The sequence below is a fragment of the Emydura macquarii genome, unplaced genomic scaffold (assembly GCF_026122565.2).
Source record: "Emydura macquarii macquarii isolate MOO-44397 ecotype Brisbane River unplaced genomic scaffold, CSIRO-AGI_Emac_v2 contig_1876, whole genome shotgun sequence".
NCBI lineage: Eukaryota > Metazoa > Chordata > Testudines > Chelidae > Emydura > Emydura macquarii.
Window position 1 is genome coordinate 20,813,147 of NW_027132013.1, and position 24,705 is coordinate 20,837,851.

Genomic DNA, 24,705 nt, shown 5'->3' on the forward strand with positions numbered 1-24,705 from the left:
AGTTCAGAACAGATCACAATGACATGGTGCCACAACAATGGGAAGAGAAATAAACAAGTCCACCGAGCAGACAAAACTGGCGGGGGAGGGGGCCTAGTTCTAAAAGAAATAGTCTGCTGTGATCAACACACAAATCCTCCATACAGGCTCTCTAGCAGCAGAGGACGAGAGGTCTCAGCGCTACACTATCTAGCCAGCCCCGCCCTCGTCCCCGCCCCCTAGCAGCATGCGCTCGCCCCAGCTCACCCCCCTGCCCTGAGCCGAAGTGGTTGGCGCTCTGTCTTCTCGCGGGCAGGCGGACGGGGCGGCCTAACCAGCGCAGCATGGGGTGGCCCGCTTGGTGCAGGCTCCGCAGAGCTGTTTCGTGCGGCTCGCAGAGGCTGCTTCTCCGATCCTGCCAGCACCGCATGCTCAGGGGCAGCCCAGCCCGGGCATTGGGAGCAGCCGCCGCCTCCTTCTCTTCCGCCATGACTCCCAGTGTTCAGTTCTCGCCCGCCCCCCGCAGCCTGTTCGATGAGCCGCTGGCCATCACTGTGCAGGGGCTTTGCCCGCAGCAGGAGGTCACTCTTCGGGCGTCCCTGCAGGACGAGACGGGCGAGCTCTTCCAGGCCTGCGCCCGCTACCAGGCGGAGAGCGGCGGGGAGCTGGACCTCAGCCGCTGCCCAGCACTGCCGGGAGGCAGCTTCTCCGGCCTGGAGCCCATGGGGCTGCTCTGGGCCCTGCAGCCCCAGAAACCCTTCAGGCGACTGGTGAAGCGGGATGTGCAGCACCCCCTCCGCTTGGAGCTGGAGGTATTCGAGGGCCACGGACCCCTCCCGAGCCGGCTGCTGGCCCGGGGTGTCCACGAGCGGGGCTTCCTGGGGGACGGCGTGAGGAGGATCCCGGTGCGAGAGGGGAAGATCCGGGCCACTCTCTTCCTGCCTCCCGGTGGGTAACCGGCTACTGTCCCTGCACAGCCCTCCCTGGGCCGGGGCTTCTTCCACCTGCGGCCGGGCGGGCAGCGCGCGACCCTTCCGCCTGCTGAGCCCGCGTTCCACGGGGCGTCTGGGCTTCCCGCTCGCCTCAGTCCCCTACGGAGTCCCTGGGCCCAGGGGGAGTCCCTCTCCCCCGCTGATTGCCACAAACAACCCTGTCCCTCGTCAAAAGCGAGTGCCCCAGGGCCATCCAAACACGGGCTTCGCCTTAAAGTGCCGTACCGAAGCAACCCCCCTCCACCTACCGGAACGCAGAGTTCCCCCTCTCCCGCAAGCCTGCACATGCTATCACTCCACCAGATCTTTCTTCCATGAGAAATCAGTATAAACACCACACACCAAGGAGCTTGAGCAACTAGCTTTCAAAATAAACCTTCATCCACTAGTGGTTTCTCAAAAGAGTAGCACAGTAAGTATCTTTTGGACCATGTGTGTCGGAGATACCCATGGCTATAGTATGTGAGTATCAATGAGACTGTGCCAAGGATGCAATCTTACATCACTTACTCACCTTAATAACTTTAGGCACTCTGCACCATGAGCATGCCTAACTCCATGCAAAACAGCAGGGACAAGGGAGGTGGTGGCAGCAGTGGTCTCCTTCATAAACCTTTATCTCTGTGGGTGCTCACTTAAGATATGGGAGACCCTGGTTCAGTTCTGTCTGATGAGTGATTTGAACAGGATCTGCCACCTTTCCCCTGAGTGTCCTAACCATTGACTATGGGATATTCTGATGCGGATCTGTCTTAGTCTCTCTTGTTGAAACCTGTTTAAATATTGGTTGGTCCAGAGAATCATTCTATAGTCTAGTTGTGAGGGTACTCACCTGAGATGAGGGAAAACCTCTGTTCTAGTTCCTTGACCTCAACAGGAAGAGATGAGAATTGAACCAGGGTGTCCCACATCCTGGGTGAATATACTAACCACCGGGGGCTAATGGTTATAAGGAAGTCCTCCTACTTCTTCCTCCTGCCATCTTATGTGGCAGTAAGTAGGCAGGCATCCAAACTGTTTGCAAAAAACAAGTTAGGCACCTACATGGCCTAACTCCAAGAGGAGGGTTCCCAGCTGTGGAGGGCTAGTGGACATGGATACCTTACCTAAGTCAAGAGGGGTGAGGCTTAGAACACACCCGTCTTGTCAACATCTACAATTGGCTAGCTTACATGGCTGCCCTCCTCTTGTGCTGATTTTTGAGGAGTGCATTCTAAGGAACCTCTCTCTCCCTATTTACCTAATCAGAGACTAGGCACCTAACTCAGTCTTTGTGGATTCCAGTGATTTTTCAAGATACCTAAAAGTTAGGTATTGCAACACTTAAGGCCATTTGTGGATCCAAGCCTAACTGACTTTTCAGACTTGGGCTATATCTAGACTGACGGCAGCAAATTCGCCGCCGTCAGATTGATTTATCCGGATCAGTTGAGCAAAGTGGAGACCTGCTCAATCAACCTGGAAATCAATGCTATTAGACCACCTCTGCCAGGTGGAGTAACACTGTGTCGATGGGAGCGCATTTCCCGTCAGCACAGCGAACTTAAGACACCGCAGTAAGTAGGAGTTGGGAAGTTGACTGGAGATACGCAAGATACTCTATGTAGATTGCGTATCTCCCGTAGACTGCTGTCAAATTTGGCGGCAAGTGTAGACATAGGCCTGGATATAGTTTGAAACAGCCATTATGGAATTGGCTGGGCTCCCAAAGACTCGGGTGTCCATGCTGAATCTTTTAGATCTGTCAATTAACTTGAATACTATTGATCACAAAGAATCAATACGTTTGCAGACTTTTGCTATGATTCCCAGGCTGCATTCCTTCCTTTCTGTAAGCCACATTCCAAAGGGAAGAATTGCTTATATGACCGAGGGCTATCTCGTGCTAGGGGGCTCTAGTTCATTATCTTTCTTGATCAACAAGGGAGCTGTTCAGGAGGTAAGGGAGGAAGTGTGGGGAGCGGAGGGGCTGAGCTGGATCTTCAATATACCAATAACTAGTTTTCTATATATTTTCATCTCTTTTGACTTGTTAGTTTGGTGGATTAACAGTGATTAACAAAGACTGAGGCAAAGATGAGGGGTGGACTGAAATAGTCCAGCCAAGAAGATGCCAGAAATTACATTAGCAGCCTTGACTGATGGGGTATGCTCACTCTCTTTTTTTTCTCAGATTTTTAACCTTGGGGTCTTTCTGAAGTCTCCACATACCCTGGAATCAATGGTGGTCAAATTCACTATTTAATCATTTATACTTGACGAGGAAACTGCATCCTTTTCTTTTGCATGCAGATATCACTAGTGATATCCAGAAGTTTATCTAACCTCAAGATTATACGTATACAGGTCTTTCGGTATAGGGCTGTACTTAATGGTTTGGATACAAAGTATATATGATATCACCTCTTCCCATGTGGTACCCATGGCCATTGCAGACTTGTGTTGTGTGTTTGAATTTAATAATTCAAGATTGTTAATCTTTGATTAAATAATTCCATTTGAGCCTGTTATTTGACAATCAGAAATTAGTATAGCACTATATAGAATACAGGAAAACAGACTTTCCCTCCCCTGTAGATGGTGAAGAGAAGATAGTTTGGTCCCTTCCTCTGTACCCAGTGGAATGCTGACTGTTCATTTCCACTGTAAGTCCTCAAACTTCTGTCCTTTTGTAGGATGTGAGACAAAATCTCTTTTTTGGAGGGAAAATACGTTCCCATGATTAATTTCCCCGTGTGTTCTCTTTTGACATTTTCATTGTACATAATTATTTATGGAATTTCTTTTATGGTATCTTTAGGTTACATGATCGATAAACTAAAAGGAATTCTAATTCAGTCATTATTACTGAGAGCTGTGATAACCGGCAGTCCTTACTGAGTTTAAAAACATCTTTCAATGGAGCCTTATTTCATCCATTATAGAAATCATCTGCAATAAGAAGTACCCCTTATCAATCATCCGGTTTTGTTTATAACATACTTCTGTAGAATTTTTAGTAGTTTGTCGGGGTCTTTTCCCTGGGCACCTGAACTATATTAGTAAAGTCAGACTAAAAACCAGTATTAAAAAATTACGCACATTCCATTATAAAGTCCATTTCCTCTTCACGCATTAGGTTTAATTGAAAGACAAAGAACTTTTTAGATTAAATATACATAGGGCAATAAATAGATAAACAGACTAAAAAGGCTTTTAAAAGAATTGAGTTTTTAACATAAAAAATTATAGAAGTTAATATTTACTAATACATCTGAGGTGCTCAAGCTAACATTCACCATCTGATTATAAAAGGGAGGTAGCGGCATGTTCTCAATGAAGTCTAAGACTCTGAAACTTGTGTTCTGCTTTGGTGCACTAAATCTGGGATTTGATTACCTGCAAGACACATTGCAAGAACCACCTGTTGTCTGAGGCCTTCTCTGAGGATGGGGCAAGGTGGAGTCAGACTGAGAGACAGATAAAGATTTAAAGGACTTGGAGACCTGTGTCTGCGATGCAGTTGAAATTTTTTTCTTTTTGGTAAATTTTTATTGAATAACAAAGATCTCTGGTTTTTAACAATCTATGGCACCTAAAGAATAGGATAGGCATGTGGGGAAGTTGCAATCAATAATGGCTTGTCCTATAATCTTTGGCTTCTTCAGTAATTGCTAGAATATGTATTATTATGCATATCTGCACGTGTCATTGCAAGCTTTCTATTCTAATCTCTGAAGTATTTAGTAGTTTACACAGAGTTAATAGAGAACCTAGAGAACCTTAATCTTGTATCTTTTCAAAGAGAAAAATAAATAATTATAGAGCGAGGCAAAGTTCAAATGGTTTGAAATTTGGAATGTAAAGGAAGAATTTTGAGCTAATATATCCCTTTATTTGGTCTGCTACAGGAGATGGTCCCTTTCCTGGAATCATTGACATATATGGTACTGGAGGGGGGCTCCCTGAATATAGGGCAAGCCTGCTGGCCAGTCATGGCTTTGCCACACTGGCTCTGGCTTACTATGGCTATGAAGATCTCCCCAAAGATATGAAGGAATTCCATCTAGAGTATTTTGAGGAAGCTGTGAACTACATGCTGCAACACTCACAGGTCAGTTTATTCATGGATATTCCCATGATACAGGGAGCTCTCATCATAAGACTGTTGTAAAGCAATATTTGACATGTAGCTGCTGTGCTTAAAATCTCAGCTCTATCAAAGTCCATTGTAAACAACTTGTATTGGTAATCCACTATGACTGGTTGATTTGAGCTTTTCCTTTTAGCTGGTACCATTTCCTGGAGGGTGTCTTCCTGACCCCTCTGCCCCCAACCCACCCCTACGTCATTAGCAAATTCTACTGAAGTCGTGTCTGTTTCTTTTTAGGACTGGTAGGGAACCTGTTGTCAGAAGTTCTTGAGCTTCCAAAAAGGATTTTTTATTATTTTTATTTTTTTATAGATTGGCCATGACTTGGGGTTTCTTTATAAATGGCTCGCTTCTGTGATCCATGGTTCAAGGAAGTCCACAAACACTAAGTTATTGCCTTGTAGTTTAATAAGCTGTTATGGTCAATGCTAAATGTTAAAATTGTGTATTCTGGGACTGCATTTGTTTCTAGTACCTGGTGATTGATTGATTTTTTTTTTTTTTTGGGGAGGCCTTCTCTTTATACAGCACATCATAGCCAGGCCCCCTAGAGCCATTCTAATCTACCCAAAAGCTTTCTCTCCCACCATACTGAGCACAGGATGTCCCCTCCCATTTGAATGCCTTCAGTGCCTCCCTCCCCCATTATCTTTTCCATCATTTTAATGTTCCATGCCCATCATCTTTTGAAGGCCCTGCATAATTTTACTCCACCTTCATTTCAGTTCTTTGAAGCCAGTGGAGTTGCAGCCACTTATGCTAATAGTGACATGGGTGGTGAAGGAGTAATCTTAGTAAACTATGGCACAGTCTTTAACTAAGTGCTCATATTTGAGTATCTTACACTTGATGAGCACTCTGGAATCATTATGGACTTAGCTGAAATCCTTTACAAATATTTTAACCAGGTTGGCTATCTGCAAGATCATGCTGGTTTTTACTGAAGTGAATTTGCATTACATTTATGTAGGAATATCTTCTGGAAGCACCAGTCCCAGTTCCATAGTTATGGTTGAGTATTTTGCCCTAAAAGCAGAAATTCAAGTATTTTGAAGAAGATTGCAGTGTATCCTCCCGAAAATTACGGCACTTTGAATAAATTCTCATAAATTTCTTTCTTTGCAAGAAAATTATGAATAGTTTGAGATAAAATTTAATTATAAATGGGTCCTTTTAAGAAATGTCTTTTTTTTTCCTGTGTCAAATTATCTTAATAGTGGCATAATGTGGACTCTTCAAACTTCCTAAGTAGTAAAACTCAGTGACATCTTATGCATCAGATGCAGTGGAAGAAACAGTCTCTGGACTAATGTTCATTTTTAGTAGTATTATTAACTGAACATTTCTCCTTCAGCAGAGACAGAATAATAATGTTCTTCTACGGAGAATTCCATGAAGAACTACCCCCTTTCAAAATGGCTATCATCTCTCATTTTCCCACTGAGAGTGAAAATGAGAGCTGGGGAGGGAAAAGGCCAACCAATCAGCAAAGCAAAAATGGCCAACCAATCGCAGTGGAGGGAAACTCCTACCCCTAAAAAGCCAATATGTGCAGGCACCCCCTGGAAAAAGGTATGTAGGGTAACTGACCTGTTCACCCGCCTCTAGAACTGGCCCTGGGAGGTCCCCACCAATGACACTGTGAGAGAGGAAAAATCTAATGTATCTTTAAAAACTGGTTTACTCTAATCTGGGGCTACAAACGCTATTATACACTAATTATAATTGTATGGTTATTGCATTGCATCAATATAGACTGGAGTTAAAGTTGTTTGGGTGCCTTAACTGTGTTTTACTATATCTTAAATTCTTTAAGTAGAACCCTAACTCTGAATTTCTCCTGGATTTGTAATACTTGGTGTGAGGATAATTAGTGTGACAACCACCATCTTACCTGATACCAGGATTCAACTGCGGACCTCCTGAGTTATCACCACAAATCCATCTACCAATTGAGTAAAATAGCTAGGTTCTATAGCTGGGAGCTGTAAGCAACTTGCATCCTCTTTCTATTGTGCATAGTGGGGGAAGTATAACACACATGTCCAGTAGATTACAACAGCATCTCTGTAATGTTTTTATCTTTAAAATATCAATATATACTCTGTCTTAACACCAGTTTAACATACTTCTTATCTGGGAACTAATATTCAGTATAAATGTCTTCCTCTTCCCCTAACACACTAGAGCTGAAAACAACCGAATACAGTTGTTTTTAAATGTGTATACCTGTTTGTAGTTTTTGAGAGTAATCTCAAATCCAGCTAAAATGCAAGGAACTCCCCTCAGTGGGTTATAATTAGAAGTGAGATTGAGGTTGAAGCCATTCCTCAAGATGTGATCTCATAAACGATGCAGATTTGAGCTAATATTTGGATGAGAGAATTATAGGGAAAAGCTAGGCTACTACAGGAAATATTGTTGCTGATTCAGTGTTTTTTCTCCTAGGAGTTAATATTCAGTAGTTAGCTGTAATACCATGACTTTGCAATGTAAAAACAGTTACTCTATCCCACTCTGGTGGCAGCATTCACCAGAGGGTGAATGGATTTCTATGAAGTTCATACAATTATCAGAGTTTGAGTTCTTAGATATCTATATGGATAAAAGGTGCTATAGAAATGTAAGATTATTATTTTAATGCTTATGATCTCTCTTTCTCTCCCACTCAGGTTAAAGACCCTGGAATTGGATTACTTGGAATCTCCAAAGGGGGTGACCTATGTATCTCCATGGCTTCCTTCTTAAAAGGCATTACTGCCACCGTCACCATCAATGGCTCTGTGGCCAATGTGGGTGCAGTACTCCGTTACAAGGATATCACCATTCCTCCTCTTGGCTTCAGTCAGAAGCGCATCAAGATTGACAAGTCTGGGATTGCAGATATTGTGGATGTCTTGAATAACCCACTAGAGGGGCCTGACCGTCAAAGCTTTATCCCACTGGAGAATGCTGAAGGGCACTTCCTGTTCATTGTTGGCAAGGATGATCATAATTGGAAGAGTGAATTCTTTGCCATTGAGGCCTCCAACCGTTTGCAGGCTCATGGGAAGGAAAAGCCTGAGATAGTCTGTTACCCTGGAGCAGGGCATTACATTGAACCCCCTTTTTTCCCAATGTGCTCAGCCTCAATGCATCTGTTGGTGGGCAGCCCGGTGATTTGGGGGGGTGAGCCGAAAGCTCATTCTGTGGCACAAGTGGATGCTTGGCAGCAAATCCAAGACTTCTTCCACAAACATCTCAGTGGCAAACAATTTGTAACACACAAGCTGTGACACACTTGGCTATAAGTGACACACAAGCTGTGACACATTTGGCAATAAAGTTACTAGTTGTTAACATTTACTAAAAGAATCTTTCAGTGAGCATGAAAGGGAATTTGAGTGAATAAATCTTCTAAGCTGAATTTTTTTATTCCTCCTTTCTGCTGCCTAGGTTGCTGCTGGACCTTAGGGGACCAGGAGTTTTTCTGTTTTCTCAATCCATGGGATGTGACTCACTTCCAAGTCATGTCCCACCAGTTGAGGACAAGTGCACAACAGAGTTAACTTTCAGCCTACCTTGTGAGAATTTAGCCATTACATATGATTCTCATTATCGTCTCATGACTTGGATTATAAGAAACTGAACTGAAATATTGTTAGTCTGTTGCTTCTGAATTAAATTAATTTAAATTGTTTGTTGGTTTAATAAGTTTCAAAATCCAGTGCCTTGCAAATCCAAGCTAAAATTGATTGACTGTAAGACCAACTTAGTATTTTATGGCAATTGTTTTTTATTATCATTAAAATTAAATAAATACATTTGATGTTTGAAGATTTTCATGTAATTGTATTATAGGAAGTGCCGGCAGCAACACAGGTTAAAGTTGCCTAACGTATTCCATTATAAGGCCCTATATTCAGTTGCTTTATAACCTTGCCAGACAAACTGGGCTGAAATGTTCTGTGCCAGTAACCTGCCTCAGTCTGACTTTTAGTTTCACCTAAAATGATTCAGCCATTTCCAAGAAAAAGGGTACAGAAAATGTTGTTTTTCTTATGTTAAAATATTAGAACTATTTTATTCAGAAGCTGTAATGCTTCAGTGGTTTGGAGCAGGCAGGGCCCAAGCATAATTTTTTCGGGCCCAGTATAAACTTGTAATATGTGCCCCCTCCCACACACATACCACAATCTCTCATCCCATATATACAATCTCATGAGCCATGAAAATTTTGTTCCTCATGGTAATGGGGATTGCAGCCTGGGCCAGGCCTCCGGGCCCCGGTAAAATGTATCCTTTCCCCTCCACCCCCATGTGGGGGCCCTGGGAGCAGGGAATCAAAGTTTGATAGCTGGATCACCCTAGTATCAAAGATATGCCTCTTGTTTATCTGTTAAAATCTCCTGCAATTTAACTAAATTGTAAACCTCTAGAAATTGAAGTTTGCACATGCTCAATAGAGGTTTGTTAGAAGCTGGTAGCATTAATCTTTAAAGATTCGATCTGCAATGAGCACACTCCTTCCCCATACAACGTCAGGTGCTGACCAGACTGAGTATGATTGCAGGGGCTGAGCAAGACTTTTCTTGAAATTGCTCCTCTTGCCTGCAATAGCGATAAACACCATTACAGGGAGCAGAGAGTTGCTTACATCAGTCCCTTAACAAACAAGCAACACAAGCAAGATCCACTCCTGCAAAAAGCTAGTACATAGAACTAGATAAAAAGGAGCTGGAGAAAATATTTTTTTCATGTGTCAGTCCAACTTAACATGGATCCTAAGCACATTTGCTTCTTAGGGTACATCTATACAGCCAAAAAAAAAACCCAACATGGCAGCAAGTCTGAGTCCTGCTCAACTGACTTGGGTTCACTCTGTGGGGCTAAATATAACAGTGTAGGCATTTGGGTTTTGGCTGGAGTCTGGGCTCTGAAACCCAGCATAGAGGAGAAGGTCTCAGAGCTTGGGCTCCAGCCCAAGCAGGAATGTCTACATTGATATTTTTAGCCCCATAGCATAAGCCCAAGTTAGTTGACCCTAGCTCTGAGACTTGCTGCCACGGGAGTTTTTTGCTACGTGTACCCTGAGTGTTTCTTGCGAGGTGCCTGTCTCACATTCCACTCCCATTACTGTAGCTGCAAATACCACCACTATCTTCATATGTGCCTGTTCACCTGCAGAACTTGGAGATGGGATGAAAATCAGGAAAAACAAAGGTGACCTAAATGGATACGGGCTTTGTTCTTTCCTCCTGTGAGGGCTTGAAGTATATGTTGAGAATGGACCATGTGAAGTTTGAACATGGTAGTCTGGTTAGTAGTCATCTCTTCTAGCCTATCCATCACCATCCTTGAATATTAACATTGACTGTTAATCACCAGACAAAGCTTTGTCAATGAGCTACAATATTTAAACCTCAGTCTGCCTTGTTCCCCTCTGAGAGATTTTTTTAAGCAGGACAAAGTGAAACAAGTAAAGAAAGGAATAAACAACCTAGTCTAAATGAAACGCCCTAATGGCAAGTGGAACTGGAATACCTCTGAGTGATCTTCCAGTGTGTCACATCCCTCAGCTTCCATTTTATGTTGCAAAAATCTTGAAGAAGGGCTTAACCGGTAGTGGTGGAGACTGCTCTTCCAAATTTGTGGCAGCTGTCAGGTCCAAGTGATGGCGCTGGATGAGTATAAGAAGGAAGGTTGAGGCAGACACTTTACAGAATAAAGAGGAAGGGCTGAATTAAAGTAATCAGTGGCCCTAGCCACACTTCATATATTGCCCCCATACCATGATCCTGCCCCTGTATTGTGAATCCTTCTTTGGAGTGGCAGCAAGTTTCAGAGTTAAGATGAATGAGGCTTTACATTCCTCTCCTCTGGAGTTATTGTTTCAGGCTGTCTGCATGCTCAGGCAGGCAGGCCGGTTATACTTTGTTCACATTTTTAAGTTTCTCTTGCACATGTGAATACTAGAAATACTGTCTTTTAAATGAGAACTGAGATTCTGTTCTCATCATATGACTCCAGAAGCTGATATCCTAGGCATGGACCTAGAGCAGTGATCCCAAACTGTGGGGCATGCCCCCGTAGGGAGGTGCAGAAGAACATGGTGGGGGGGGACACAACAGGGCCCAGGCCAGCCTCCACATGTGGTGGGGTGTGAGCATCACCCAGCCCCTCTACCCCCAGCTCAGCTCCCACCCCACTCCCGCTCTGGCTGCACTCTGGCCCCTGGCTGTGCTCCTCAACCTGCTCCTGCTCCTGCCCCTGCTGCACTGCGACCAGCCCATGGCCACCTCTCCTCACTCCACTCCTGGCCCCAGTCCCCGGCTGCCTCTCTTCATCCCACTCCTGCCCTGGCCCAGCAATGCTCCTGGCCCCAGCTGCAGCTCCAGCTCCTGAGGAGGTGTGGATTGTGTAAGTGGGGACATGGAGCAAAAAAGTTTGGGGACCACTGACCTAGAGTGTCTATGCTTTGATATGACTCGATGACCAGTTTGATGCCTCAGGCTTCAAATCCCATGTTGTTGATGTACTAAAGGTAGAGTGAGATTAGGTGAATTGTGACCGTGGCCTATCAGTAATGTTCAAAAGGTCGTCAGGTGCAGTTTTTTACCCAATCTGCAATGCTGGCCTGCCACATTACCACATTCCAGGGAGGTGCATAGCTGCTGAAATTTCCTGAATGGATGTGTATGACACAAAACTACTCAAGATAGTTAAGTCCAAAGTAGACTACAAAGAGTTACAAAGGGATCTCACAAAACTGGGTGACTGGGCAACAAAATGGCAGATAAAATTCAATGTTGATAAATGCAAAGTAATGCACATTGGAAAACATAATCCCAACTATACATATAAAATGATGGGGTCTAAGTTAGCTGTTACCACTCAAGAAAGAGACATTGGAGTCACTGGGGAAAATTCTCTGAACACATCCACTCAATGTGCATGGTCAGTCAAAAAAGCTAACAGAATGTTGGGAATCATTAGGAAAGGGATAGATAAGACAGAAAATATCATATTGCCTCTTTATAAATACATGGTATGTCCACATCTTGAATACTGCTTGCAGATCTGGTTGCCCCATCTCAAAAAAGATATACTGGAATTGGAACAGGTACGGAAAAGGTCAACAAAAATTATTAGGGGTATGGAAAAGCTTCCATATGAGGAAAGATTAACAGGATTAGGACTTTTCAGCTTGGAAAAGAGACAACTGGGGGATATGATAGAGGTCTGTAAAATCATGACTGGTGTGGAGTAAGGAAATATTATTTACTCCTTCTCATAACACAAGAACTAGGGGTTACCAAATGAAATTAATAGGCAGCAGGTTTAAAACAAACAAAAAGAAGTATTTCTTTACACAATGCACGGTCAGCCTGTGGAACTCCTTGCCAGAGGATGTTGTGAAGGCCAAGACTATAATGGGGTTCAAAAAAGAACTAGGTAAGTTCATGGAGGATAGGTCCATCAATTGCTATTAGCCAGGATGGGCAGGGATTGCTGTTCGTGAGAAGCTATGAATGGTCAATGGGATGGATCACTTGATGATTACCTCTTCTATTCATTCCCTCTGAAGCATCTGGCATTGACCACTGTCAGAAGACAGGATACTGGGCTAGCTGAACCATTGGTCTGACCCAGTATGGCTGTTCTTATGACAGAAGTAAATGACTACTTGACTAGAATCTAAAGTCTTCTTTCCTGTGGGCAAGAGGGTATTAGACATTTGGTTGGTAAAACAATGGGTTCATCAATAGCTCAGTGGCGAGAGAATGCATATGTCCTAAGGGCTCTGGAGTCAAAGTTCATGGAGAAGTTAAAGGTTTTAAAACAATTACAAATTTAAATAAAAGAATCAGGATTTTTTCCTCCTTTAAATCTTAGAAATAACAGGAATATCAAGGTTGCGATTCTCATTAGGCAGCTGTCCCTGGACCCTGCATGTAGGCTCCATCTTTCATAATAGCCTCCACCTATTATTAAAAGATCATACATCTGTTTTCCCCCTTAGTGAGACACCAGAGTCAAAGCTTATAGGTAGAAAGTGAGAGAACAGCTGTCTTGAAGCCTCTCCCTACCTTAGATTTCCTCCTTTTGTACTATTTCCATTTCCTCCCTACAATATCAAAGTTGGATTTTGTTCAGATCCTAAAATATTAGTAAGATGAGACCTTTCCCCATCCCAAATCATCTGCTACACAGATCACTTAGTATCTGGATTTCAGTGCTGGATATTTTGAGGGCTACGTACACACTCAGTGGCGAATTCACTGCTGTCAGATTGATTTTTCCGGATCAATTGAGCGTCCGTGAAGACATGCTCAATGGATCCAGAAGTCCATCTACTAAAACCACCTCCCAAAAAAGAAGTACTGGGTCAACAGGAACGCATTTCCCGTTGGCGCAGCACAGTGGAGATGGCATGCTCAAGGGAAGTTATGAAACTGAATTTTGCCCGCAGTGTAGATCTGCCATCTGTGTCAGTTCCTTCTCAGTGGAATATTTTTTTCTCACAAACCTAAGCAGCTCAACTGCTTCCCTTTCAACCTCTGTGTGGTCCACTATCTATAGGAACAAGATACATACCTGATGTTGGTGGGAGAGGGTGAGACTGAAATCATTAGAATATTTGTAAAAGTGGTTTAGTTTGAGGTGGGAAATATTTATCATCAGTACTTTTGTTTTATTCATGTTGCCACTCTCGAGTGCTCAAAGATTAGAAGGCAGAACCCTCCCAAACAAAACAATAATTTTGACTGAAAGGCTCAGGGTTTGGACGGATCTATTCTGCTTTTCAAGGTTGGGGAAACCAGACTCTCTCCCCGTTTGTGGCCTGGCACAGTTATGAATGACTGATGCTTGGTCTACACTACATGGTTAGGGCAATGTAATCTGCCTTGCGTTGACCTAGTCATGGAGGTGTCTTCACTTAAATTTGGCTCCTGCAGACATAAATACCCTTCTACACTGACTTAGTAACACTCTCACTGGTGTTGTCATGGTTGATGTAATTAGCTTGACACAGCATCAGTGTAGACACTGCCGTTGCTCACTTCAACTGTTAGTGGCTTTCAGGAGCTGTCCCATGACGCCCTACCATGACAATATAATTGATACAAGCGCTCCTGGTGAAGACACACACCACAGACACCTGTGCACACGCACAAGTGATACAATAGCTGGGGTGACTGTATGCCAATGGAAGTAAGGTTGACATCATCTTGTAGTGTAACCATAACCTGAGAGGCTTTCGGCTGTTGGGGGAGAAGAGGTGGGCTCCTCTGGACACCTGGCTGGGGGCATTTCCCCCTTTCCTCTCCCTTAGGGCGGGCTGGCTGGCTGGCAGGCAGCGCAGGGGCCTTCCCCTCCTCTCCTTCCCCCCTTGCCTGCTAGGGGAGGATAGATCTTCCGGCCCCATTCGGCAGTGGGCACCTTACCTGGCCCTGGCTGGGCTGCGGGAAGTGGCGGGGTGGGGGGACGGGGACTGTCCCCTTCTCACTCAGGGGCTGGGCGTGGGCGCTCCCCGGATCCCGCCCCCCACCTGCCGGAAGGGAGCCAGGGCCTTTCCCAGCCGGCCGGCGGGAGGCAGCGCTGTGTCTCTGCGCTCGATTGAGGCTGCCTTCGCGGTCTCCCGGCCCGGCTGGCCTGTGGCTGGTTTCGCGGAGCGGAGCGGCGCGGCCGGGGCGGCGAGCGAGCCGGGGCTGCCTTTACCTCGCCATGTGGCGAGTGGCCAGAGCCTGGGCCGGCTGCTTGCGGCCTGGCAGGCGGCGCCATCCCGCGGGGCTGCGCTCCGGCAGCCGGGGGGCTGCGAGTGTGGCCGTGGAGCCCGCGGCGGGGCTGGCGGACGAGCCGGTGGCGACGAAGGTGCTGGGGCTCGCCCCGCGTCAGCCGGTGACGCTGCGGGCGCTGGTGGTGAACGAGCAGGGCTGCCTCTTCGACTCCTGCGCCCACTACCAGGCGGACAGCCTCGGGGAGGTGGACCTGTCCAGGGACACGTCCCAGGGAGGGGACTACACCGGGGTGGAGCCCATGGGGCTCTTCTGGAGCCTCTCCCCTGCCGGCATGGAGAGGCCCTACCAGAGGCTCGTGCCGAAGCAGATCAAGACCCCCATGAAGGTGGAGGTGTCAGTCCACCAAGGGCACAGCCAGCCTGGCACGATCCCTGGGCAGGTCCTAGCCAAGGCCAGTGTGGAGAGGTGGTTCACTGCCCCCGGGGTGCGAAGGATTAGACTGAAAGAGGGCAGCGTGAGAGGCAGCCTTTTCCTCCCCTCAGGTGAGTGAGGGTAGCTCTGCCTTTTGTGGTGTGGGCTGAAGCACTGAACCTCTGGAGGCTTCACTTTTCCTACCTGTAAAGCGTGATGATGATAGTCACTCGCCTTTGTAAAGGGCTTTGAGATCCACTGAAGGTGCTTGTAAAGTGCAAAGTGTTGTTATGCAAAGTACCGTCTCATCTAATTAGTGTATATGTGGGAGAGTGAAAACATTTCTCCTGACTCAAAACCTTCAATGAAGGCTTTACCCAGTGTGTAAAAATTAAAAATAAAGGCTAGAAATTGCTCTGAAGCCTTTATGCTTATTCCAAAAAGCTGATTTAAATCATTGTAAGACATCATAGAAGTGCAAAATATAATTTATGACCTGCATACAGCCACACAGGATTTCTGCTTGCACAAAACAAAACTGTGTGTATAATAGTCCATGTCCTTGCACACACTGCAGCGGTAGTAAGTTCACAGGAATAAACTGAAAATGAAAAGGACTAACCTGCTGTGTATCTTAGATGTTTATTATAATACAAACAGATAAAAGCAAAAGATGACCATTTAATAAAGCATAATAGAGCAAGAGAATGGTGGTTGTTATAGATCAGCTCTCCACTCTCTGCATCTGGGATTCCCCATAACTCTGAAGTACAGTACAAATTTAGTGGAGTCCTCAAAATGTGTAGAAGCGTGATTGATTTAGTGCGAAGTCATATTTTCTTCTTAGCAGGAGTTAGCTATGGGCCCAGTTCTTTTACCATTTTACTCAGTGGCAAATCTCCCATGGATTCCAGTGGGAGTAGGATTGTGCTCTATTGCACACTTTCTCTTCATTAAATGCATATAAATAAGCAGGCAATTGCAGAGTTTATAGCAAATACATACGTACCAACTTTCTCTCTTTTGTCAGAACCAAAACTACTCATGAGTTTTATACTATAAAGGAAGTCTTTTGCTGGATTGAGGCTTAAATCATTATCTTTGGTTAATTAGTGATCCAAGGTCTTCTGACATCAGCAGAAAGACTCAGATTGACCTTAATGGACTTTGTAGGACTCTTGATTCACCAATACTGAAGACTGGGTATTTTCCTAGGAGCCAAATTCCACTTTGCAGGCATGCACAGGGTTTCCACTGAACTTAGTGGGAGCCACAAGTCTGCAACTTAGTAGTAAATTTGTTTAAACATTTCGGTTTTATGATGCTACCACAATGCTGGAAAATCCAGGCTGGCTGCTTATACTATGGTAATTTCCTTCTCAGTGGAATGTTCTTGTTACAGCATTTCCACCATGGATTTCTCTGCTTCAGTGAAAAATGAAAAGCGTGTATTGTTAAAATAAGAATCCAAATTGCTAACTATTCAAAATTAAAATGGAACGATAGAAGTGTGATTTAAATTACAACCTGTAATATAATAGGGGTGTCTCATTTCCTGCATAGGTACCAGAGCCATTGGACTTCTGGGGTTCTTTTACCTAGATCACTTGTGAGATGACAACATAACATCATAAATTGTAACCCAACAGTGCATGTTAATGTCATTTAAAAAATAAAAGCCTTATACTGTGTGTTGATATTTTAGCAATCAAGCCTGGATTCAAACTTCTATACTTTTATATGTAGGTTAGATAGTACCTTTACTTGAATTACATAGTGCCCTCAGTACAAGCAACGGAGATAGGTTTAAATAAAATAGTCCATGATTCCAATATTCAAGAGTTACAAAAATTTATAAAGAACTTCTAATTTAATTTTGAATGCATCTAAAATGTTTGTTTTATTAGATCCATCTTCTCCATTACTCCTCCCACTTACAATGGGAAAGTTCTGTTGTATTTCACAAGACACTTAAACTTTAACTTCTATTTTTATTAAATTTGTCATTCGTACTATTGTGGAATAGGAAAATTCTTGCATTAACTCTTGTTCACAGAAGCAGAGAGGCAAAATGATTGCCAGCCCTCCTGAAAACTACATCCAAGTGTATGTGTTTACTATTCTACTTTGATTCCTCATTTTCTGCACCCAGATGGTACAAGGAAGTCTGATATAAATTTTATAAAAAGATCTGCCTCTCCGGCAATTTGTTCCATTCACTTTGGTACACAACCCAGTCTAACGTCACATATCAGGGCCAAAGCAGATCCCACCTGCATTCTTCTGCTGAATTTTTCCTTACAGTATATTTTCAGTGCTTTGTCTAATTTTAAATGTTTCAAGCAATGGAGCTTCACTGTTCCACAGTCTGTGTCTTACTCAAAGCTTCCATTTCCAAAATCCTTTAAGAGCCAAGAGGTCTGTTCTTCCATCAGTGGATTATGTGTAATTCTCATTACTGTTAAGGTGCATTTACCTGAGAATAGACCTGTTCCCTCTCCGAGCTGTAGATCATTGCAGCAACCTGGATTTGAGTGGATCAACCTGATGGTGAGAAAAATACCTAGATTGATTGTGCTTCTCACAGACCTGGGAATAGTATCCCAAACCCTCTATGCCAAAGTCTAAACTCTTCAGGTATCCACTCTCTACCATACTAGCAACATCACTAGAAAATAAATACATGCCACTGGCAAGTAATTGTGACACAGATCCATAAAGTATTCAGGTTCCTAACTTCCACTGATTACCTAAATCCTTTGAGGATCTGGACCCGTGACACTGGCTGGAACAACGCGTTGGTTTAGCATATGATCCACTTCTTTAGGATGAGATGGCAGTACCTTTGGAAAACACATTGAGCGTAATTAAAAAGTACCTTTACTTTTTTACCAGTAGGGAACATCTGTTACTTGTTTGAGCAGTTGTTCTGTATAGCTATCAAGGGTAGAGCCCTGCATGGATATAAAATTTGTATCTACATTTGATCCATGACCCGCAAAAATGGTCTGTGGCTATAAAGCGGATATCTGCAGATTTGCAGGGCTGTAGTCGTGAGAAGTATTACTAGTACAGATAATATCTTGGCAGTGAAAAGGTAATAATAATAGAAAGCGTTTTAACTGTAATTACTGTATTTTGCAGTTCATTCTTCGCTATATTCCCTCTAATGTCTTGGCTTGGTAAGAGCATTGTTCTTTGTCTTGTTTTTGTAGGGGATGGTCCCTTTCCAGGAGTGATTGATATGTTTGGAGATGAAGGTGGTTTGATTGAGTTCCGATCCAGTCTCCTAGCCACCCGGGGCTTTGCTGCTCTTTCCCTGCCCTATTTTGACTTTGAGGATCTGCCCAAGGTCATGAAGGATTTGCACCTCGAATACTTTGAGGAGGCAGTTAGATTTCTACAGCGCCACCCAAAGGTGAGTGTAATGAGAAAAATTCATGTACACACATTCCTGTGGATGTGGGATTGGAGAGAAGACTCATCAACAGTGCTATGGTGGTGGCTATATGTGTAGGGGAAGAACAACACATTAATTTCCTTGGTTCTCCAGAAAAGGGCAGTTACCACTGGTCAGGTCTGAATAGTTGTACCCTGAACTGTCTGGAATACAAGAGCCCACAATATTTTACATGAGCTGGCAACTTTTGTGTTCTCTGAAAAATCGTACACAAACTGGGGGAAACAGGACTGTAATCATGGTCTGCATTAATAGTTCCAGTCCACCATGAGCTATTAATTTAGTAAAATATTCTTGAAAGAATCAACCAAACATGCTTGATGTCACAATCTCACTAATGGATGTGCTTCTCTTTCCCTCTACTCTCTTTCTCCCTCTCTGTTTATCTGAAGGTAAAAGGGCCAGGTATTGGAGTGATCGGGACAGGGAAAGGGGCAGAATTGGCATTCTCCATGATTACTTTCCTGCCTCAGGTGGTGGCTGCTGTCTGTATCTCTGGCTGCAGCTCCAATACGATCACTGCTCTTCATTATGGTGAACTGACTCTGCCTGGGCTGCGCTTTGACATGAGCAAGATCAGCATTTCTGAGACTGGTGTGTTTGATATTTTTGAAGCTATGGATGATCCACTGGATCCAGCTAATTCTCACTCCCTCATCCCCATAGAAGAAGCAGAAGGTCATTTCCTCTTGGTGGTAGGAAAGGATGATCGCAATTGGAAGAGCTCTTTATATGCCGAGATGGCAATTGGGCGTCTGCGCCAACATGGGAAGGAAAACTTTAAACTCTTGAGTTATCCAGGAGCAGGCCACCGAATTGATCCACCATTTTTGCCATTTTGCTCAGTAGCCCTGGACCGTGTCCTAGGGTTGCCTGTTCTGGGTGGTGGGGAGAGAAAAGCACATGCTCATGCACAGGAACACTCCTGGAGAAAGATTCAGGATTTTCTGCGCTTGCATTTGGGATGAACACCTCAGTATCTGAAAGCTGCCATTAAATGGCAGGGAGCTGAGAGATGAGCCACCAAAGGGACTAGAGGGACTGGAAAAGAAAGATGGGAAAGCTAAATATGCAGTTTTTGGTCAAATGACAACTCAATGGCAGGTATAAACACCAAGGAGGGAGAGGATTTATTTAAAGCGGTGTAAGGAGCGATAGCTAGGAGAATGGAAGAGAAATGTAACAATGGAAAACTGCAGGGTTCATGTTAGTAAAAGTTTCCTGATGCCAAGATCACTAAACTGGGGAATAAACAGCCAAGGAAGGTGGTAGAAGTCCCCTCACTTGTAGCATGTAAAGGAGTCCAGAAGCCTGGCCAGGCCTGCAGAGAACAGCAGTGGAGCAGACTGGCCTGCACCTAGTGGAATGACAGCAGCCCAAAATGATAAGATTTGCACATAAAATGGGAAACAGTAGTGCCTTGCTAGCTGGCTCTGTTTGCTTGTTTAGGACTTGAATCCAGCTAGTTCAGCCCAACTGTCTTCCACTACAGTGTGTCCCCCTGGAGCAATCTATTTTAGAGCTGTGACTGTTCACTCTGCCTGCTTTGGAAACCTTTTCTATTTTAATTTTATCTGGGGTGCATACCTGGGATATATATGTCTGACATCTTGATTTTGGCTATCAGCTTACAGCAAGCACAGCCAATGGTTCTTTACAAAATTAATTGGTTACAGAGAAGAAAGATGAAGTGTTTTCAATACCAGCTAAGGAGGGGGACAGTGCTGGCACTGATTTACTGGTGGGGTATTCAGGATTTGTATCTGTGGTGTCAGTCTCTTGGGCTGGCAGGTAATACTTGGTTAGTGAATATTACAGTTCCAGTGGAAAGCTTGGTTACATGCAATTTTGTTTATGCATTGATATTTCTATTTCCTTTTTCCTTCCTGCAGTTCAGTCTTCTACTTTCCTGTTTTAAACTAGTAATGACTGTAGTTAAATTAGAGACATGAAGAATCCAGTTCTTTTGGAATTGCCTAGTAATGGATAGTGGCAGTCAGTAGCCATTGGATACTGAATAGCTGATACTGACAGCCACTGTTGAGAGGGAACTGAGGAGCAGATGGGTGAATTGAAAGGAAGGAGGGAGCCAGGTCAAAAACAACCAGTAGATTAATATGTTAAATGGCTGTCGTAAGCAGTGACTAGCTTAAGTATCAGACAATAAAAAATCCTGGGATAATTCTCCCACAACTGTCTGGGAATGAGGGAGCTACTGTGCCCATGGTTGCCAGGGGATTGTGTTTGCATTCGGATTAATTTTAGGCTAGTACCTCCTCTCTTGCCCACTTAGGAGGCCCTCCTTCGCATCATCTTGATGGAAAAAAATCACAATTTCTTCTTTTAATTACTTAATATTTAAGCCTCCAGCTAGTCCTCTGAAATAGTGGTAATGCTATAGACCAGGTTCACAAGTGCCACTGCCAGCACTGATCTGTTTCCAGGGTCCCTGTTGTTGTCAGAGCAGCTTAAAAATGCTGCCCAGGAAATGGAGCTTTTGGCTAGTGACCTTGACTTTTATTTAGTGTTATGAAGACTCCTCTCTCTTTTCCGGTCTGTCGTCAGCATGCTGCTTGATGCTTGTTAACTTCATGTCATCTAAGCCTAAATAATATGTACTCCACAAACATCACCATCACTACCTGCCTCATTCATGCTAACTCCACAGACATTACCTAATCACACCCCACAACAGACAACCTCACTTCTGCTCACTCTACCCATACCACTTACACAACCTGCCTCTGTCATTCTCTCCCAAGTTGGTTATGGTTGAATGGGTCTTGCAAGGGGCCCTGATGCCTAAGCCTGCCCTGAAAATAGAAGGTAACAGCAGCACAGGCCTGCAGCCAGCTCCGATGAGCATGTTGGTGCTTCCTGCACCTGTGTTACTTCCTCTTCTACAAATCTACTCCAGGTTGAAAACAAAGAAAAAGAGGTTGTCCAATGGTTTCCCCACTTGGCACTTTCTAACCTTTCCCCGTGCATGTACTTCCACCAATTTGAGCCAGCTGTCTGTTTGCCTTAGGTTGAGCAGCACTTCCTGACAGCCTGTTTGTTGCCCTCTCATTGTTGCCTACTGAATCTCCATTGGGTCTTCTTATCTCTGCAGAACTGCTACTGCCCAGCACTGCAAGTTCATCTGACAGTTTCTAAAATCCAGTATAATCCCAGTCAAATCGGGCCAGTTAGCAGGTACAAGTCCTATCACACTGCTGGGTTCATGTACAAATAGATTCTGAGTCTAGGTGTTGTTATATTTCTGTCATTTTAAATGAGTAACGTTGCACATATTTTTTTCTTTATCAAAAAGCCAATGTCAACAGTTGGTTTAAAAAAAAGGGGGGGGCAGGTGTCTTCAGAAGCCCACTTGAAAATTAAATGTTAAAGGATTTTGCCTTATGAATCTTCATGTCACCTAAGCCTAAGTAACATGTACTCCACACACACCACCATCGCTACCTGCCTCATTATGAAAAACATACAGTAAATGGGTGGGAAAACAGTTTCCTTTATTAAACATTTCATACTGTATAGAAATTTGGCTGCAGCTTTGTTTTTTTTGTTTTTTTTAAATAATTCAGATTTTTCAAAGGGGAGAAGGAAAACTAAAAGCCCTTATCACTGCAATTTGATTGTGTAAATACATCTCACACTCAGCCCTGGTCTACACTTACCCGGAGATTCGGCGGCAGTCAACGGGAGTTACGCAAACTATGCAAAGTAACTTGTGTAACTCACGTTGACTGCTGTGCTTCCCTTCTGCGCGCTGTCTTCACTGCGCTGCGCCCACAGGAACACCGTTCCCGTCAACACAGCGCTACACTACTTGAGGGGGTGGTTTTACTCAGTCGACTTCCTGATCGATTGAGCAGGTCTACACTGACTGCTCAGTCAATCCAGAAAGATTGATCTGGCGGCAGCAACTTTGCCACCATCAATATAGATATACCCTCAGAATAAGCTACTAATAACCAAAGAACACACACAATGATCCGTAGCAAATTGATTGTTTATACAATTGAATTTTATTTACAAAAACTCGTTCTAAAATGCAATGTTATTTATACTGCATATGCAATATACCTTAAAACAAGTGTCTGGTTGTGGCCATATTTAATGTCTTATTTTTAGGCCCTATTCTACATTCTTTACCCAGGAAAAACTCTTAGAGAATTTCAATGGTAGTAGTGTCTGAGTAAGGAATGAAGGATATTAAGAGTGGAAATTAATATTGAAGTTGCAGAACTGGTTTAGAATTTCATTCCATGCAAGAATGGCTATGGTTCAAACCTTGCACTAGGTTTTGCCATCACCGTAAGTATCCTGCTTTTGCTCTGCTGAAGTTAGTGGGTAAGTTCCTATTGATTTCAAAAGGGAACAAGATCAATCCCAAGATGTCAGATCAGTTCAGTTGATAGTTATGCAGCCTATGACAAATAAACCACATTGTTTAACAAACCTTATTTGGATCAAATTAATAACAAAATGTTTGTTTGCAATTGGGACAATATAGAACTAATTTGTGTAGACTGACTTTTTATTTGCAATATTTTATCTTTTTGCCTATTTTCATAAATAGCTTAAAATACATTTCTAAAATGTAAATAGTGTTAAAGTGTTTTTTTTTAAACAAAGGTTAGTGGGGAGGATGAAATGAAGGCACTCCGCCCACAATCCTGTACCAAATGTTTCTGCTAAAATGGGCAGCAGTGAAATAGTTAAATAGTGATATTAACTTTGTCAACATGAGGCTTCAGAGATGAATGAGGTAGTTCATACTTCTTGGAGTATTTACATCTCTCATCTGTCTTTAGACCAAGGTAACACTGCACCAGTTACAATTCTATTCCCTTTTGCAGATTTCCTACTCTCCAGCTCCTTCCAAACTTACACACATCCATCTTGCTTTCTGCCTCAAAGGATCCTGTGATATAGGATCCAAGCAAAATTCCCTAGATTCTGTACTTCTCCATCTATGTTCCAATGGCTGGTTTGTAGGGAGATGAGCTTTACTTGTCAGCTTAAGAGATCCTTTTATTGTTAGAAAATGTCTGTAAAAGTGCTTTGAACATGAAACATGCTGTAACTATTACCCTATTAACCATGGCAAAGAAGTCTAACTTGCCTGACATCAGGGGCGAAAGCACACCTATACTTTTAACTTGTACACCTGCTGCTAACCCATATATGCCTCTGAAGTGATGCCATGCAGAAATGTCACCAAACCATCCAATGCAGCTGCAGAAAAAGAGCGGAAGTAGGAGACTTGCAGGTCTTCTCCTCTCTAAAGAAACCAAAAGTCACTTTCTGAGGTACCAGCTGTGAAAAGGATCCCTTGTGGGCTGGGCACTATTAGTTTAGGGCAGGGGTTCTCAAACATTTTTGCTAGGACCCCCTTTGAAAATATTTCAGGCTGTGACGACCCCCCCCCCCATGTCATCTCATCTCATCCTTACCAGAATTCATGGGGGGCTGACAGCTGGTGACACCCCCCTCCGGTTTGAGAACCCCGGTCTGAATGTGTGTCTGAATGACCCCCCCCCCCCCCGCCTGTCACGGGCAGCACACACGTGTGTGTGTGTGTGTGTTACCGGACATTCCTGCGCGCCCCCTTCCACCCGCTGGAAGACGCAGCACCTGAAACTGCGGCAGCCCAACGGCGGCACCTGACAGCCAGCCGCAGGCTGCCGCGGAGTTTTTACCCACCAGCCCAGCGGGGCCCCCACGCCCAGGGCTCAGCGCTCCTCAAGCGGCGCGCTAGGTAGTGACGTCAGCCGACCCGGGCGGGGGGGGCGATTGGCCTGGCCCGTCCCGTCCCGTCCCTCGGTCTGAGCAGCCGCGAGTGGTGACGTGACGTGAAGGGGCGGGGCCCGGCCCGGCCGCCAGCAGGGCGGGGCAGACAGCAGCCCTCCTCGGCCCGGCCCATCGCACATTCGCCACAGAGGGGACTGGTCGCGAGACAAGACAACAACAACCTCGTCCTCCTGGGGGGTCCCACAACCACAC

The 24,705-nt window shown here is 44.3% G+C and overlaps 2 protein-coding genes across 2 annotated transcripts; both read left to right on the forward strand.

Moving 5' to 3' along the window:
* The first annotated feature begins 218 nt into the window (after positions 1 to 218).
* LOC137159496 (acyl-coenzyme A thioesterase 1-like) lies at positions 219 to 8,919 on the forward strand. The gene is made up of 3 exons (XM_067557875.1): positions 219 to 927; positions 4,862 to 5,064; positions 7,776 to 8,919. Exons 1-3 carry the CDS (start codon positions 324 to 326, stop codon positions 8,376 to 8,378), a joined length of 1,410 nt encoding a protein of 469 aa, XP_067413976.1. The 5' UTR covers positions 219 to 323; the 3' UTR covers positions 8,379 to 8,919.
* Positions 8,920 to 14,324: 5,405 nt separating this feature from the next.
* On the forward strand, positions 14,325 to 20,052 carry LOC137159497 (acyl-coenzyme A thioesterase 5-like). Its single transcript, XM_067557876.1, has 3 exons — positions 14,325 to 15,367; positions 18,452 to 18,654; positions 19,089 to 20,052. Exons 1-3 carry the CDS (start codon positions 14,812 to 14,814, stop codon positions 19,662 to 19,664), a joined length of 1,335 nt encoding a protein of 444 aa, XP_067413977.1. The 5' UTR covers positions 14,325 to 14,811; the 3' UTR covers positions 19,665 to 20,052.
* Positions 20,053 to 24,705: the final 4,653 nt, after the last annotated feature.

Coding starts and splice junctions, on each gene's coding strand:
- LOC137159496 (XM_067557875.1), top strand. CDS start 324: ATGGGGTGGCCCGCTTGGTGCAGGCTCCGCAGAGCTGTTTCGTGCGGC. Junction 928..4,861: donor CACTCTCTTCCTGCCTCCCG/GTGGGTAACCGG, acceptor GGTCTGCTACAG/GAGATGGTCCCTTTCCTGGA. Junction 5,065..7,775: donor ACATGCTGCAACACTCACAG/GTCAGTTTATTC, acceptor TCTCCCACTCAG/GTTAAAGACCCTGGAATTGG.
- LOC137159497 (XM_067557876.1), top strand. CDS start 14,812: ATGTGGCGAGTGGCCAGAGCCTGGGCCGGCTGCTTGCGGCCTGGCAGG. Junction 15,368..18,451: donor CAGCCTTTTCCTCCCCTCAG/GTGAGTGAGGGT, acceptor TTGTTTTTGTAG/GGGATGGTCCCTTTCCAGGA. Junction 18,655..19,088: donor TTCTACAGCGCCACCCAAAG/GTGAGTGTAATG, acceptor GTTTATCTGAAG/GTAAAAGGGCCAGGTATTGG.